The sequence below is a fragment of the Triturus cristatus genome, chromosome 12, assembly GCF_964204655.1.
Source record: "Triturus cristatus chromosome 12, aTriCri1.1, whole genome shotgun sequence".
Classification (NCBI taxonomy): domain Eukaryota; kingdom Metazoa; phylum Chordata; class Amphibia; order Caudata; family Salamandridae; genus Triturus; species Triturus cristatus.
In genome coordinates this window covers 292,431,436-292,449,256 of record NC_140595.1, presented here as the reverse complement: position 1 = coordinate 292,449,256, position 17,821 = coordinate 292,431,436, and the positions used below count along the sequence as shown (strand labels likewise).

Sequence of the window (17,821 nt, the reverse complement as noted above, 5' to 3'; positions counted from 1 at the left end):
TCTAATCTTATGCTGTGTCCTTTCAAATTTCTGCTTCTACTTTTCCATGGAAACACCTTGGACCCAAACTTCAGAAAGAGAAAGAAGGTAAATTACTGGCCACTGTCAGGCTTTCTGAGGGAAAACCAGGAAGGATATGACTAGATATAGTTAATTCAGATATTAGTATGACTAGGGTTAGTGTTTGAAAGTTGTTTGCTGGAATATACTGCAGTGTGGCCTGAATACGGCTACTGGGGCGGGGGAGGGGGTAGGGTGCAGCATATAAGGCAGATTGTGCAGCTATGTAAAGAGGACATTTTGCCAGCGTGTGTTAGAAATGGGTAAAGAGGTCCCTGAGGAACCCCATGACTGCCCATGGACATTTATTTGGCTTTAGTCCAGGGTTGATGATGTGTATAATATGGAGATGGTTGTTGCTCAGGAACACAGTTTGCCTCCTAGTTGGAGCTGAACCTCCATGACTAAACAAAACTACTTTTAGAAGACAGTCTCACCAATTGAGACACTCGAGGATGCAGTATTCAGAAACAAATTAAATTAGAAAAGATGCGAATATTCCCTTTATATAGGAGTACCGAGATGGATGGTAATGAGAGACTACCCCATGCCTTCATCAAAGGGACAAATTTCTCCTGGTATAGGAAGTGATTCCAACAGAGGGAGACAGATGATCTCATCCACTCTATGTTCCGATGACTACTGATTCGGTCTGATGATGAAGCACACCTGTCACCTCACAAATTCTACTTTTGTTGTCCCTCCCTGGAATGTTGTGCTAAAGTTGTAAGTAGTGTTAGAAGCATATTAAGCTGGTATGGGTGTTTTCCTTTGACTTATTATAAATGTTGTCATGTAGACCTGCGAACACACCATCAGCTAAAGGGACATTGGAGGATCCTGCACAGTTGTCGCTCGCACTGTTCCATCTTGCACAATTGTGCCAACTGCTTCCGGTGCACACGTTCTCAGATTACACTTGCACTGTCGAAAGCGAAACAGATGGCCGACATAGCAGTAGCAGTAAGCTGCGGTGGCTACTTCTCAAATCGGCTCCTATAGCAACTGGTTGATGAGGGTGAATGTGCTTGATGATTAGCCATTGTGAATAATTGATCACATAAATTAGGTTCCTCTATAATCTGTTGTTGGCCATCACTGGACTCTACAATGGTTACAGTGTGGTATTCAGACCTTCGTGTGTCCCCGCAATCGCAGCTCCTTTTGTTTTGGTGAGCCTTCCTGCAGATGTCACCCGCTTACCTTCCCCTTCTAACGTCTTCCACAGATGAGGTGCTAGTTGTGACCTAGCCCAAGAAGAACATTGTATCTCTGAGCAACAGAGCTTTGAAGTTAAGACTGTGCACAGACATTCCAGAGAGTACCTCGAAGTCCCCTGACGCCTTGGCACTGGCCATGCCACTTCATTTTGATGTTAGAGTTTCCTGGATCCAAATTGGGCTTGTTGGATCAAAAGGCTTGAACTCTTTATTGCGGCCATGAATGTAAAGATGGATGGAGGGACATACACCAGGGATTGTCTCTTATACAGGACCGAGGCACAGCTTCATTAACTAATTCTTGACCTAGGAAAACATGGACCATGAGTGATACACCTTTTATTCACTGTGTGAGAAACCTGTTCAAACCGTACATACATGTCATGCATCTTGCATCTGAGAGCATGCATGACAGACTTTAGTTTTAACAAATAAAACGTTGGGGAAACTCTGAAATGGCTAAGGAATGCTAACAGCGAGTCTTCCGCATTTAGAAAGAAACTCCTGCAGAAGGAGGTGAAATTTAAGGACATTCATGCCATGGCCCAGCTAGAAGGATGGGCATTGGTTGTCCTGGATGGATAATCCTGGTTCCCTGAGGTCATGGCTGCACGTATCACTGTAGCTGATGGGATCATCCATGGGCTAATAAAGCATTGCAACATTTTGAGAGCTAGTAGGATCCTTCTCTGACAACTGATCTCCATTTAATTGTAAAGGCATCACACTGACGAGGTGGGTTTAACCACTGAACAGATCACACCACTCTGTCCCAAAGCCGGAGGCATTGCGAAACGCTTCATGGCTACTCTGAGCCAATCATTGCAAGTTGCAAAGCTACCAAAAGCTCCTCTCTGCCAGAGTTTCTGATGATTTGCTGAGGGATTAATGGGACGCTGCACCAGTGCTTAATTTGTGCAATTGTTTGCTGGTGCTTGGCTCCGACACTTACTTCAAAACACTGCCACTTACTCATGACAGTCCATCACATGGCGGCGCTGTCTCTCTTTCTTGAGCAGAGCTCATCCAGAAAGTATTCAATATACTTTAAAAAATAATACAACAGCTGGTCCAGGCCATCTTTACAGCTAGAGCAAGAGGTGACAAGGAAGATTCCAAAATGCCACATTTGTATTGTGTGATAGTTGGTGGCAGGGGTAGTGTCGACCAGTTTGGCCTCCTGAGAAATACCTTGGGCCCTGGCACTTACATTTTTCCAAATTAAGCACTCCACGCCAAGCAGTAGTAAAAGCAGCTCTCTGGCAAAGCTTTTTGAAAAAAAAAGAAAGAAAATTTGAATACCTCAGGCTTCGTCTGTAAAATCTCTGGATCGTGAAGAAGTTCATAAACTAGAACTTCACCAGAAGAATGTTCTGAAAAAAATTGCATGCAAGAGAAAAGAGACAAGATGTCCTGTCTCTGGCAATAGGATATGTAATTGGCCAAAACAAAAGGCTTGCAAAAGACAACTGGTCGTTTGACCTCTACCCATATTTGATCCCTGCCATTAAAGGTTTCATGCTCATCGTCTGGTCAGATGGGCACACAATGGCAAACTCCTCTTATTTCCTTATGCTCCATGGTGACCCTAACAAGCTTTCATCTACTGACCAGGCACAGGCGCCTAGGATCTAATCGAAGACAAACCCAAGTTTTGGAATCCACATTTGCCTCTGTCTGTTAGCTCATCTTTCCAGTCTCCCCGTTCTGCATCTTCGCTACACCTTTCCTCTCCACCCTCACCACTTCTCTGCTCCTCTGACCTCTTCCCACTTGTCCACCTTGCAACGTAAATCCCCTGGCAGACTCATCCAAAGTGTAAAAACAAAACGTATTACTACCATGAACTAAGTAGTGTGAGTTATTTAAGCTAAGAACAGATGTAGTGCCACCACTCAAAGCTCCTCTTCCCAGGCGCGAGTGGCCACATCTTGCAGCGTGTGTGGAGGGGCGAGTAGACTGGAGCAGGAGGTTTCCAAGACCAGACCTGTCTCCAGCCAGCTCCAGGAGCATCCCCCCGAGGCTGCTGAAGATGCATGGTGGCTGTTCTTTGGAAATAGCTGACCGCTGCAGAAGTTTTCCTGCATCATTGTGTGATGACAATCATCACTGAGATGGACAATCCCCATGAGGAAAATGATACCTTGAAGGATGAGGGTATGTAATAAAGCACTGTGTGGGCACTTGTACGAACAGGTTTCACCCTCTTCTAATTCAACAAATCTTGTAATTGTAACAGCCATTGATGAGGAGATGTGGGCAAGTGGCCTGCACTCAGTTCAGTGCTGAGCAGAGGTTGGGCCTGCTCTTGTTTTCAGCTTTCTGTTACTGGTAATGGCACACACAAAGCGTGTTTTTCTCTATAAGTTCCACTGTTGGATGTCGACTGATTGGGAATGGTAATGTGGCATCCTAACTGTTTGGTATGGTAGTCCCCCATCATTTGTTGTGGCGGGTTGTGATGAATGAATGCTGTTTGTCTGTTCTCATTCGGTGTAGGTGCTCTTTGCAGAAGTCCCTCTCTTCGGCATTGCTGTATTTAAGGAAATGCTGCAGTTCTCAGAATACTATTACAGCTGGGCTGGTAATGGGCTGAGGGCATGCCCATTGTTTAGTATAAGAACATTGTAATTACCTCCTGTTGAAAGTATTTGATAATGGTAAAATATACTAGCTCGAATTGTATGTGTTTCTATTCTAAAGCCTGGTGCTGTTCTGTTCCCAGCCACCTTACACCTAACCACCAGTGCTAGTGTTTCAAAACCCACAGGTGAGACACGCTCACATCCTTCCGTCCACATACGAGGGTGGGAAAATTACACTAATTCCAGTGGAGGAACTTAGACATCCTACCCTTCTAAACCATCTTCCAGACCTCTTTCCCGCACTTGACTGGACATCTTCAGCAAAGGCCACAAACGTTGACATCCAATTGGCCACTCAGCTTAAACAGAAAGTGGCAATTTGTAGGCCTTTTATCGATGGAAGCACACATACACTTGCACCGAGAACCTTGAAGACAATTGTATTTTATCATATTACCCATTCCGGACTAGCTGTCACTGTGAACACATATGAAATTTTGTGGCCTACAGTCTTGAGTTTCAGATATCTTACCTCATGCACAGCCCATCAGTGTTTTCCAATACACCGCCAACCCGTCATTTGTTCTTTCTAAATCTATGTGCACATTTTGGTCTCCATCAGATTCCAGATCCATACATGCACATGGCACAACACAAATTCTATACATTTTCATGATACATGGCACCTATCTGTTACTCATTTCCCTTTTATGGCTGTGATTGGCTTTCTGGGGCTGCATTGACTCAGCGATTATAGACGCAAAGAACATTGCACTCTGCAAATTGTTGGTAGCACAGCTAGCATTGATTGCTTTGCATTGTTGCTCCTCTTTTGAGAAGCTTTGATAATTGGATTCAATGACTTCTTATCACTTGGGTACTTGATTCACATCTTTAGTCCGGCTTCCATTTGACTGTGTGCTGGAGTTTAATGAATGTCCTCTGTTTCTGGTCTGGAGAATAGTTTAGGTGACATTCACAACCAGTTTCTACAGAGTGTGTGGTGGTGAAGCCCAGTTTTGGACTATTGCTCAACCATTCCACCAACCTACTGAGATCCTTTGGTTCCCTAATGTGACTTCTGTTTCTCTTTTTGGTACTGCAGCAAAGAAAGCAGGGAACGTCTCAAGCCAAGGACAGGGATCATCTTCAGCAGACAGGTGATTTCTTTTTTCTCTCTGTCCTTTTACTCATTACACCACCACTCTTACTTGACTTTCTGGTTTTATCACCCGTCTCCTTTCACACGTTTTGAAACAATCCGTATCTATCTGCTGTCCTAGCAGTGTCCCAGATTTAGTAATAACCCACATGTTGCTGACATAGATTTTCAATCTCATTGCAGTAAATGAAACTACATTAAATCTTCCTTACATTAATACAATAAAATGAAAAATGTGTATATTTTTATCCCTATAATATTTTTTATTTTTTTTAATGACATAGTTCTCTTCTGACGTAATGTATATCAGATTACTATATAGAACCTATACAGCAGCTCTCGGTCAATACATTTCATCATGCAATAAAACAAGGCTCAAGGAAAAGGCAATTAGGTAGTGGATGATATCTACAGGCTTCCCTGAGGATGTCTAGGTGGATCTCTTTGACCTTTGGATGGATCTTGTCTGATTGGCGAAAAGGCAGTTTTGGCCTTGGAACTTTTTATGGTGAGTCAAGCCACAATGTGTTCCTTGGGCCTCCCTGCTCCCACAACAGTCAACCCAGTGCTTTCAGGTCAGGGTCGGGGTTCGAGCAGACACCGTGCAGGTCACCAGGGGCAGAGATCATCTGAGTCTCTCAACCCTGTGGCATCGGCCTCCAAACTACTTTAGCTTGCCCTCAATGGCACACAACCACCCTCTAAGAGGCTGGATCCAGCCAGCCCTTTCTCCAAGGGTGGCAAACTGTTATTTCCAACACAAGGGTTCTCCAAATTGTTCAACCCTCCCATTCCTTTTTGACTTGACACATCTTCCTTACACATCACAGCACCTATCAGAGGAGCACCTGGCCATTTCTTTGCAGGACGTGCAAGTTCTCTTGTCCAAAGTGCCCATATAGTAGGTACTGGCTATTTCCTTGTGTTGAACAAGGATGGATGCCTTAGTACTATTTTAGATCTCTCCCCTCTGAACACCTTCTGGGAAGGACAGCTTCAAGATGCTCATGCTGCCCCAGTTATCTGTCTGCCCTGGAGCTGCAGGATGCATATTTGGTATACCGGTCATGAAGCCCCACAGATTTTACTTGCAGTTCAAGGTAGGCCAGGAGCATTTCCAATTTGCTGTGGTCACCTTCAGGTTCACCACTACCCCTCGTGTGTTCATGAAAGTGATAGTGGTGGTCCCAGCACAACTTTGGAGGTTGGGAATAACAGTTTTCCCCTACCTCGATGACTGGCAGTTGATGGCGTGCTTGGCAGAGTCAGTTGTAGCTCACCTCCAGATGATGGCGAACCTCCTGACATCAGTTTGGTTCAAAATCAATATGTTAAAATCACACCTGACTCCTTTACAGAGACTCTCTTTCATTGGAACCATTTTGGATACAGCACAGTTCTGGGCCTTTCCTCTTTCACGACAAATCCAGGGCATTCCAGGACTGTGTTTCAGCCTCGCTCGTGGGTCACAGTTGAAGTGGTTCAAAGGTTTCTTAGCCTTTTGGCTTGCTTTGATAAATACATCCAAGTGACAGATTTACTCTGTGTTCCATTTGGGTTCCCAGGGCTCAGAATTAGCAAGGCAAACTGAATTTAGAAGGAGGAGGTACCACTTGAAAACAATATATGTGAATTAAGTCTGATCTGCTGATTTTTAAAAAAGACTGAATGCAGCCTATAGGAGATTAATTACCGGAAAAGGAAACAGGTGGCCAACAGCCCTGACTAACCAAGGAGGATGCACTTTGTAATTAGGAATATAGAAGAATCTGGCATTTGTTTTCTGCTAGCCATTCCATGGTCTAATCCTCTCACCATTTTCACATAGCAGAAGAGAACCGGATTCTGTATCTTTCATCTCCTATATAAATCATAATCTGTGGTAGTGGCCTCTTCAGATCAATTTGTTAAAGATCAGCTTTCAGACCCAAGCCTGAATGAGTCTAATATTGTTCAAGTCATCGACTCTCGTAAAAATTGGAGAGCTCTAGGCCCGGATGAGATAGTAAGTGCTGTAGTAAAGAGATCGCTGTCCCGGTGGGCAAGGCTCTATCTCCTTTTCTTTCAAAATCTTTTTATTGAAGATATTCAGAGCACCACAGTAAGAAATACATGGCAGGGATAATCATACAATAAACAGGTCAAATGCTATAAAAATCTCATGAGACAGCACAGCTTGTGAACAAGGATTCGACCCAATACACATTTATGATTCTACTCCCCTGCTTGTTTCCACTGCTTGCATTAGCAGATCTTCTAGATAGCGACCCGGTTGAAGGAGTACTTGGTGAGAATGTGAATGCTTACTGTCCATACTATGTTCTCCATTGAGAAAAACATGAACTAGTAAAAGAAAGAAGAGAAAAAAGAAAGAAAAACAATGTAAACACGGTATCATGGTGTAAATGGTGTGGAGTGATATGTCGTGTGGGGTGGGCGGTGGGCCGAATCCAGATGTAAAGCAACATGGGAAGATGTCCTCCATGGGGGACTCCCTACTTGGTCAGATATGGAAGAGGTGAAGAGCCCTCAGTCGGGGGCTGCATGCAAATTAGGGAAGACCCTCCGAGAGGTATGTCACTAACAGAGACCAAATGTAGTTGAAGCCTTTCTTAGTGTCCTCCATGATGTCCATCAGACGTTCGAGTGCCAGCGCTTGCCATAATCTTGCATGCCACTGTGAGATGGAAGGGGCCTCTGTCTTTTTCCAAGCTGCTGCAACCGCCCTCTTAGCTGCACCTAGTCATAACCACATAATGGCTCGGTCACTGTTTGTTTGTCGCTTCAGTAGAGGATCTCTTATGCCCAGGAGAGTGTGTTCAATGGTCTCCGGTATGTGATACCCTAGAATCAGTTTTATTTGAGACAGAATTTACTTCCAAAATGGTTTAATAGAGGGACAGTCCCACCAGATGTGTCTAAAATATCCCAACAAACCACAGCCCCTCCAACATTTATCAGAAGTGTTAGGGAACATTATATGCAGTTTCTGCGGGTACATGTACCAATCATACATTGTTTTGAAATGAGCTTCCCGGAGGTACATTGAGCGATTATGTTTAGTTGTATCTTTGTATAGGCGGGTCCACTGCCTCTCCTGTACCGGTTAAGGCAAGATGGCTTCCCAGAAAACTCTGTGCCTCAGTCTCTCCCGAGGGCCCAACGACCGGATAAGGGCATACAAAAAAATAATTGCTCTTAGTGGAGGGTCCTGACTGTGCGAATTTCTCTAATGGGAGCAAGTCCCTGGTAGCGGCCAGCCGCTCCTGTGGTTGCTGCATCCAGTGCTTGAGTTGCGTATAATGGAAACCCTTATGTGCTTCTAACTGGAACTCTTTGGCGCATTTCTCAAACGTCATTATATAGGTGGGAGATCATTAGACTGCCTCCCTGTTTCCACTGCGTAAAAAGCCCCTCCTGCATGGCCGGCGGGAAGTCGGGATTAAAATGAATGGGGGTGAAAGGCGAGGGAAAGGTGGATAGAGAAAGCGTTTTAGTAAGCAGATCCCAAACTCTCATGTAAGTGACCGTAGGGGTACTGATGTAGGAGTTCGGTGATCTCTGCTGTTTTTTTAACCACAAAAGATCCCAAATGGTCCTTCCCGTTATCTGGCGATCCATATGCAACCAGTGTTTTTCCGACTCCCTCAGCGACCATTCCGTGATGACCCGGAGCTAGGCCACGTGATAATAACTTCTAAAATCCGGGAGGGCCAGGCCTCCTCCTGATCTGGGTCTAGCCAGAATCCGGTGTAAGAGTTGGGCCCTTTGATCCTGCCAAATAAATTTGGTGACTGCTTTTTTGCGGTCAGCAAAAAGTTCCCTGTCTACAGAAATCGGGAGACCTTGAAATAGGTAGAGCAGTCTAGGGCGAATATTCATTTTTACCGCGTTTATTTGCCCAATCCAGGAAGTGTAGGCCGCCCTCCACCCTTTGAGGTCATCCTTAAATTGCCGCCGTAGCGACAGGTAATTGGCTTTGTAGAGGCCTGAGAGTTTGGGAGTAAGCTTGACCTCTAGGTAAGTAAGATGTTTGTTAGTGCAACAGAAAGGCATGGTCTCCTTTAGACTCTCCCAGTCACCCGCAGGGAGAGTCAGATTTAAGAGGAACGATTTGGAGCTATTCACCCGAAATCCTGCCACTCGCTCGAAGCACTCCAGCTCCACTAGAATTGCTGGAAGCGTGGTCTGAGGATCGGTTATGGGTAGGAGCAAGTCATCAGCAAATGATCTTGTGAGTATCGGGGCCGAAGGGCACCCCCTTGATGTCTTGGTTGGCCCTTATCCTCTCTGCCAGGGGCATAATACTGAGCGCAAACAACAAGGAGGACAGAGGGCATCCCTGTCTTGTCCCCCTTGTGAGCGTGAAAGCGTCAGACACCGCTCCATTCACAAGAACTCTAGAAGTGGGAGAGTGGTAATTGGCCTGTACCATATCTATAAACACTTCACAAAAGCCGAATCGTTGCATGATTCTAGCTAGGAAGGCCCAATCGACACGATCAAAGGCCTTCTCCGCATCCAGCGAAAGGAGGGCCGTGGGGATGTTTTTCCTCTGTACCTCCTCAATAATATGTGCCATTCTGCGGAGGTTGTCATGGGTCTGACGTCCCTTGACAAACCCCGATTGGTAGGGATCTATCAATGCCGGGAGGAGGTTTTATAGGAGCGTAGCAAAAATTTTAGAGTAGAGTTTAGCATCCAGGTTTAGAAGAGCATTTGGCCTGTAAGAGGCACACATTGTGGGATCCTTACCTGGCTTAGGGATGACTGAAACCAGGGCCTCCCCCATGGTGTCCGTGACTCGGCGCGCCTTTGCTATTTTGTTAAATAGGGTCACTAGATGGGGGGTTAATTTTGGCGCAAACGTACGATAGAAGTGGGCATTAAGTCCATCAAGGCCCGGTGCCTTCTGTAGTTTTAAACCATCTATTACCTTTTAGACCTCCTCCAAAACTGTTCGGGCCCCCCAACACCTGAAACTTTATCAGGGAGGTCCTCCGCCTCTCGGAGCAGGGATGAGTCTGCCTGCAATCTGGTCACTGCACTGCTGGTCGGTGGCGCTGAGCGGAGTCCTAAGGCTGCGAAATGGGGTCAGGCAGGCAACTTGCCACACACCGACGCGCTGCTCAATTCAGGGCTCCATGCCTCTTGTATCATTACCGGGGCTGCTCGCAGCCTCACTGAGCCGGTATGGGGATGCCGGCGGACTGGTCATGTCCTCATCTGCGCCGCACTCACCCGATCCCGGCTCCCCATCCGGGGATCGCTCCCGTCAGCCCACTGCTCCTCTGCGGTGGGGGGCCCCGAAAGCCCACCGTCACCCCAAGCAACTGGCCAGAGAACCGAGCCGCACCGGCGGCGGAGGAGCGGTATCAGGGGCGCCACCGGTGACCGCCCACCTTTTGCGAGGCGCGCGTCGGAACAGGTTCTCCTCCAGCAAACTCCGAAAGTGGCCAAAATCAGGAATCAGGAGTTCACCACAGCATGCCAGGGGCTACATCTTCTATTTCCGAGAGTGGATGGGACCCTACGAGATGGATAACACCCTAAAGATAGCTTAAATCATATGGCCTGGGCCGGAGTCGCTCGGATTTACGTCCGAGCGACCATGATGGCTGGCCACGCCCCCCTCTATCTCCTTTTGCTTCAATTAATGACTCCTAGTGGCCAAATGTTGGACTTTTAGAACATAACATTTTTAAAATGGAGATTGATCTCATACTGTATCAGTTTGGTTGATGGTCCCATTAAATATTGAGACCAAGGTATTTAGCGACTGATATTAGGTCATCTTGAGGACAGGGTTGGTTAGCAGTTTGTTCCCTTGACAGCAAACATGATTCTGTCCTAAAATGAACACCTACCACCATAGTTTAAGCGTCTGGTAACTTGCACTGACGTCAGTGGTGGTGGGCAAAAGAAACCTTTAAGCCTGTTTCGTTAATGTACATGCATTATTTGACACCGCTGATAGGGCATGTGGAACAAGTTGCCCTTGTTGGGGATCTTGCCAGGTTTGCCTAAAAAATTTTGAAGCCACATAAGGCAACAGATTTCGATGTGTAATGGATTGAAGCAAGGGTGCGTATTAGAGCACCTGCTGTTTTGGGTAGCAAAAGACTGGTAATTATACCCCAGTGTAAGTATTTGTGGTTATTGTTTAGATGCAACTCGTTTTTGTATCCTTCTTCGGAGATGGTTACAAGTAATGCATTGGCAAAAATGGTGGGGGCTTATTCAGTTGAACCTGATTGCTGAGGGGATTTCTCTGATCTCACTCAGTGGTGTAACACAAAATGATATCCCCCCTCCTGCAGAAAGTGTTGACGGCTCCGGAGTCTCCCATAGCACACGGATGTTCATTGGCGTTGGGCTGAATGGGGGTCCCTGAAGAATCGAGGGTCCCATGTGCTGCAGGGGCCTCTGCTATGCCCCAATTCCACTTAACAATCTTCAAAAATAGATTAGTCCCCTTTGCTGTCTATGTCCTTGGTCCTATAATGCTTTTAATTTTGTTTCCCTCAATAGGAAGGCAGAAATTTGAGCTGCTTCTCTGCCCTCCCAAAGAGCACAATGATTCATGAGCCAGGCATCAAATCCTAGCTACAGTCCTAAAACATGACTCAAAAGTGCATTCTAACATTGTTTTGCTAATATGTATTAAAGTGGCCTGTTATCCATGAAAGGTGCATGTTCTTTTGAACGTTTTAATAACAATTACTCTTGGAATGGACTGAACATATTGCAACATAATTTCATGTGCTATTTGTAAAGCTTGAAGTAGCACCTTCATCTTGAACCCCATCTATATTGTGGGATTTTTAGCAAGAATCTGTTTTTTACATCTGGAGCCAAGTCACAAAGGCATTTTAGAGTTCTAAAAGCAGTATTCCTGTAGTATTCTTTTACATACTGTCCCGAGTCCTGGTGAATTGACCCCAAAACATCTAAAATGGGAATAATCAGAGAATGTATTGACACCATTAGTACAAATAACGAGAACTGTGCCCTCTTCGTACTTGTATTAATTCGGCGTTTCGGATTGATTCACGAAGGCTTGTCAGAGTAGTCCTTTGTGCCACTAACCTTACTCACATGCTTTTGTGACTCAATCCCCTAGTCTTGATGACTTAAGTTTGGCCACAGGTAAGAAATCCTTGACACTGGCTGAACTTTGAAAGAACTCTAGGCATGATCCCATATTTGACATTTGAGCCAGATCTCTAATGTTTGTAACAAATTGCCTGATTTCTTCAGTGATAACTTTATTTCGGTCGAAAGACCATAAAAGTGCACATACGTACATCAACAAATACAATAAGACAATAAATAAGCAAATAATGTTAAAACTTTTAAAAAAAAGATTAAACTTCAGGTTATCAATGTGAAAGTAATTAGGTTAAAAAAGTTTGTCTCCTGCGCCACATGCTATGTAGATAGCGGGATACAGCAAAGACAATATTGGGATGAGTATCATAGATTAGCGACCTACAAGCGTGCTTAAAATGACGAAATCCCAGGTTCCTGCAAATGGGAGTCAGCCAACATTTCCTAATTGCATGGTAAGCAGGACAGAAAAGTAGCACATGTGCAACAGACTCTGTTTTATAATTACAAGCAGGACAACTTTCCTGGTTTTGTGTCTGCCACTTGGATGAAAAGGACCTAACCGGCAGGGTACCATATCTTAACTGGATATACAATTTTCGAGCAAGTGGGGGTTCTATTTGGTCCATGAATTCCTCTAATTTGGGATCTTGCTTAACCATGAGGAATTCTAAGGTCAACCTACCCATTGCTGAAGAGCTCGAAAGAGATGAAATTTTTTTCATGGATATCAGAGAAAGAAGTTCTTTCCTTGGTAACCCGGAACAACTTACTTCCGGGTTTGCCCACAATTCCGGAAGTCCTAGTTGGATACAAGCTGTATTAATATGCAGAAGCCAAGGGATCTTTTTATATTTAAGAGCAGGCCAAATCTCTACAAATTCTGACCTATACGAGGCCAGTTCAGGCACTGACCACAGCCTCTCTCAGTACAAGATTGGTCTTGCACTGATAATCTCTTCAGTTGGGACTATCCCAAGATCAAACCTAAGGGGGATCAACGGTGTGCTGGAAGGAAGCCCTAGAAGAGATCTTAAAAAAGACTGCTCAGCCTTTAAGAGAGACACTGTCTGCTTATGTCCCCAGAGTTCAGCCCCATAAATTGCAGCCACTCTTGCCTGCCGACAATAAATTTCAAGGGCAGGAGACACTGGTTTAAAAATAGATTTTTTAAAAACTTTATTTAAGCCCCCTGCCAATTGGGCTAGCTTGAGCGTTGATTTAGCAATCTGAGAGTTCCAGCTGAAATTCTCCGTTAAAGTGACGCCCAAATAAACGAAAGTTTTGACCCTTTCAAGAGGAATATCAAATAAAACTGGGTTTGGACGCACCCGCGTAGGGGGATTAAAAATCATGTATTTTGTTTACCCCTGATTTATTTCAAGTCCTCTTAGCTCGCAGAACTTCGCGAAGCCATTCAGTGTGTTTTGTATGCCCGATGATGTTCTAGACAGTAACAGAGTATCGTCTGCAAACATCAGTGCGGGCACTCTTCCTGAGACCAATTTAGGGGCATCATTATTTACCACACAATTCAGATGGTCAATAAGACCATTAATATAAAGGCTGAACAGTGTGGGGGCCAGCACACACCCTTGGCGAACGCCTTTTTGAACAGGAAAACGGTCAGTAAGCTCACCATGTTTACCACACCTTACTTGGGCAAAATTGTAATCGTAAAGCCTAGATAGGACGGCCAATAAATAGGGCGGAAGACCCAAATCTGCCAGTACTTGCCACAATTTAGTTCGTGGAACTAGATCGAAAGCTGCCCGCAGGTCCACAAACACCAGGTAGAGGCTGCCACCCTCAACCAAGGCTGTTTTCCAATACAAGACCTGCAGGCGAAAAATCTGATCTAGAGTAGAAGTACCAGCCCTAAAGCCTCCCTGGAATGTGGACAGAATCCCGTTCTCCTCAATCCATCGCAAGACCCTGTCCAGAAGAACCCTCCCCATTAATTTTTGTGAAGTATCTATAAGGCTAATAGGCCTATAATTGGAGGGGGTTAATGGACAGCCCTTTTTAAAAACGGGTACTATTTCGGCCCCGAGCCAAGTATAGGGTACTTCCCCCCCCCCTGTAATATACGATTAAATAAGACGCCAAGTAGGGTGCCCATATCTTTGGTTGAGCCCTAAATAGGTCCCCAGGCAATTTATCCAAGCCAGGAGCCTTATTCGGGAGCATTTTTTCAATTGCTGTTTCTACCTCGACCAAAGTAAGGAGTTCAGATGGGACATAGCATACTGGGACTGGAGGTAGATCTGGGGTGTCAACAAACAGACTATCAAAATCACGTGTGCCGTAAAGATCACAAAAGTGATTTTCCCAAATTGAGGCAGCAATATTAGGGACAGGGGCATGAGAATGCCCACTGACTCCAGTTGCAACGATAGTCCAAAATGATTTAACATCCTTACAGCTGAGCGCATGGCCCAACTCCTCCCACAGTGCAGCCTCCCCTTCCTTCTTAGCATCACTAATTGCTTTTTTGTACAGGGAACGATTTGCCCTAATTGCTTCTCTGTCCTTGGTTTTTATTACCATCAGCAGGACCTTTTTGGCTGTACGGCAGGTTTTATTAAACCACCGAGCTGTTACAGCCCGAGACTGTGTGACCCTTTTTACTGGGTACAAAATGTCCTTTAAAGCAACAACCAGTTTGCCGTGGATATCAGTGGGGCTACCCAGAGGCCCAACTCTCCCCATCTCTTCAATAAATGGTATTATTATTCCATACAGTTCCGCCAGCTTACTATTGGACATTTGAAGTTCTGGCCACTTTACTCTCCTTCTACAATTTGTGATTGTCAATGGATCAATCACAAAATTATCACCCGGGGCAGGATTTTTAAGTCCAAAGCTCCCCGGTTTGAGGGTCAGAGCTAAAGCGTTGTGGTCACTATCAAACCTCTCAATGACCACAAATTCATAAAGCCTGTCCCAATGTCTTGCTTCAATAAAAATGTAATCAATTATTGAGGTATGGTTTGCTCTGTTGAACGTTGCTTTCCCAGGTCTTTCTGGCAACACCCTTCCATTACATGCTCGCAATGATGCAGCTAAGGAGAGTGACTGCAGTTGCAAGACAAGGGGAGTCCATACCTTAACCAAAGGGGTCAGTGGCTCAGGAATATTCCATAATGAATCCACTTCATCGGGATCTCCTGTATTTGAGTCCAAAAGAGGCTCAAAGTGGCAGTTAAAGTCCCCGCCCAGGATTAACACGGTAGAGGAATCAAGTAACTGTAAGAGTTTGGACAGTGCAGTGATAGCCTTCGATTCAAAGCCCCTCTTAATAGGTCTTGAGTAAACATTTATCAGAGCAATACTCGGGCCATTCACTACGTCCAATAATACAAGTTGCACATCCCGAGAGTCAGTTGGGATGTCCTTTGCATTAACTCCCAGATGGGAGCCAACCCATATGGATAGCCCCCCCGAGGGCCTTCCCCTACTACTCTTACATGCTAAAATATCAAATGTTGCAAAGCCCGGAGCCACACTCTCTTTAAGCATCCAGGTTTCTTGCAGCATGCAAATGTCAAAGGAAGTGATAAATGTCCCCCACTCAGGATTGGGGAGTTTATTTTTGAGGCCTGCCACATTCCATGAAATGATTCTAATACCTTCAGCGTTGAGGGCTTGCTTAGATGTTTGAAAATCCAATAGGCCAGCGGAATTACTCAAGATGGAGGACCCAGCATCCACCCCCTGATTAGATACACAATATGAAGAAGGGTGTGGAGTAAAGGGAGGGACAATCGGTTCTGGAATCGAAATCCCCTTTAACGGACTTTGTCGTTCCATTAGATCAGATTTACCATTTTGTAGTAGCCCAAGATTTATTAATGGGTCAAGCTGGATTGCGACAAGGGGTATTTTGGTCATTTGCCTCATCTGTCAGTCGCAACCATCAAGGTTCGAGAGGGCCTCATATCGGTTTGAAACATCCAATGGCGTAAATGGGACCAAGTGGTCCAACCTCCCAGTATGATTCCCATAGCTCCATGGCAGTATAGTGTCCCACCTTGGGATGCTATCAAGGGTCGTTGATTTGGGATTAGTTTCAAACATTCTGTGCTCATTCTTATGAAATGCACGAGAGTTAATCAGAGAGAGGGGGGGAACCCCAGGGTGTCTGACTCTGCTCCCTTGGTTTCTGGGGTAAAAGAAAGTTAACTCCAAGGGAATAATAGAAGTACCAAGAGTCCCTGCAGGCCAATTAAGAATATGCCTTATGGCCGCGGGGTCCCTAAAGTTAATGACAATTAGATCTCCCTTAATATCCTTCGTCCTACTTCCCAACCAGTCTAGTCGGCGAACGTGAAGGATTTCACCATTGATGATATAGGGGAGTGGGCGATTTTGGCTCAGCCAATGTACAATCTTATTTTTAAGCTGAAAAAACCCCTCCCTCTTACCATCTGGCAGTTTTGGAACTCTCGCCAACACTACCACGTAGGGAACTGCTTCAGGTGGTAGTTCAACCTGGGGCTCCCTACAGTTTGTGCCCCTGGCAATACTGGAACTCATACACTCATCAATACCCATATTTCTTACATCTCGTTTATCCCCCACCCTCTGGGTTTCATTTGGAACTGGGAAGGCCGAGTGTCTTGCAGGTTTAGAGGTTTTTTAGATCTGCTCTTTAGGGCCAGTAATCGTCGCGCTAGCTGGACCTTCTCCCACGACAGGACATAAGGATGGTTTGATTACAGCGGGAGGGCGGTCCAACATCACTTTATCCCTAGTCTGCCCCACTTTGTTACTAATAACCAACTCTATATTCCCCAGCCTTTCCTCGACCCTCTTTAGCCTCTCAATAATTGGTAAAATAAAAGACCTTATAAGGTGTTCAATACTTTCCAGAGGGTCATTTAATTGTATTTCCTTAGGAGGACTGTATTGGGGGGTACCTACTTCCACCAGGTTTGATACGATGTTAGATACAGCCTTTGGGGTTTGTACAAGCAACGTGGGGACTTTGGGGGTAAAAACAACTGGTTTAGTAATCTTGTAACTTTTCCCAAAGTCGGTATGACTAATCCTAGGTCTACATGAATCTCCACCCTTCTTTCTCCTTTTCTTAAGTGGTGGGCCGAGAACTTTAGACAGCAATGGATTTCTAGTCTTCCTCTTCGTAGTCTCTTTATTTAACAAGGAAGGAATTGGTAACACTTCTGCTCCCGGCGAAGAGTCATACTGGCAGGAAATAGTATTTAAGTGTGTACAATCCAAAGAATTGGGTAGGGAAGATGAAGGGGATAACTCCTGAAGAAGTGCAGGAACACCATCTAAAGAAATCAAATCATCACTAGAAGAGTTTACAACCGACGGGGTAACTTGTTGTGATGAATCAATGGGAGGCCTTTTCTTCAGACACTCAATTGACTGACGGCGCTCGGCCCTGCACTCAGCTAGTGTATCCTCCCTCTCTTGGTCCATTGTAACCTTACTAAAGTAACGGTCCAATGTGCACTTAGCCAAACCGCCAGGCTTTATAGAAGACAAATACTCTTGGCTCTCAGCCATAGTATGTTAGATAGGCAAACAGTCACTTATACTTCACTACGGAAGAAAAGTGACCCTAGGCAAAGAATGACACACACTATAATAGTCCAGTTAAGTCCCAGTCAGAGTCACTAGTCCACAACAGGCCTATCTCCAGCCCGTTGGCA

The 17,821-nt window shown here is 45.2% G+C and overlaps 1 protein-coding gene across 1 annotated transcript in view; it reads left to right on the top strand.

Moving 5' to 3' along the window:
- CNGB1 (cyclic nucleotide gated channel subunit beta 1) overlaps positions 1-17,821 on the top strand; it is a 958,531-nt gene that overhangs the window by 89,143 nt on the left and 851,567 nt on the right. Inside the window, exons 6-7 of the mRNA XM_085637063.1 lie at positions 3,780-3,864; positions 4,971-5,025. Coding sequence (XP_085493189.1) covers positions 3,780-3,864; positions 4,971-5,025 — 140 coding nt within the window. The remainder of the gene's footprint in view (positions 1-3,779; positions 3,865-4,970; positions 5,026-17,821) is intronic.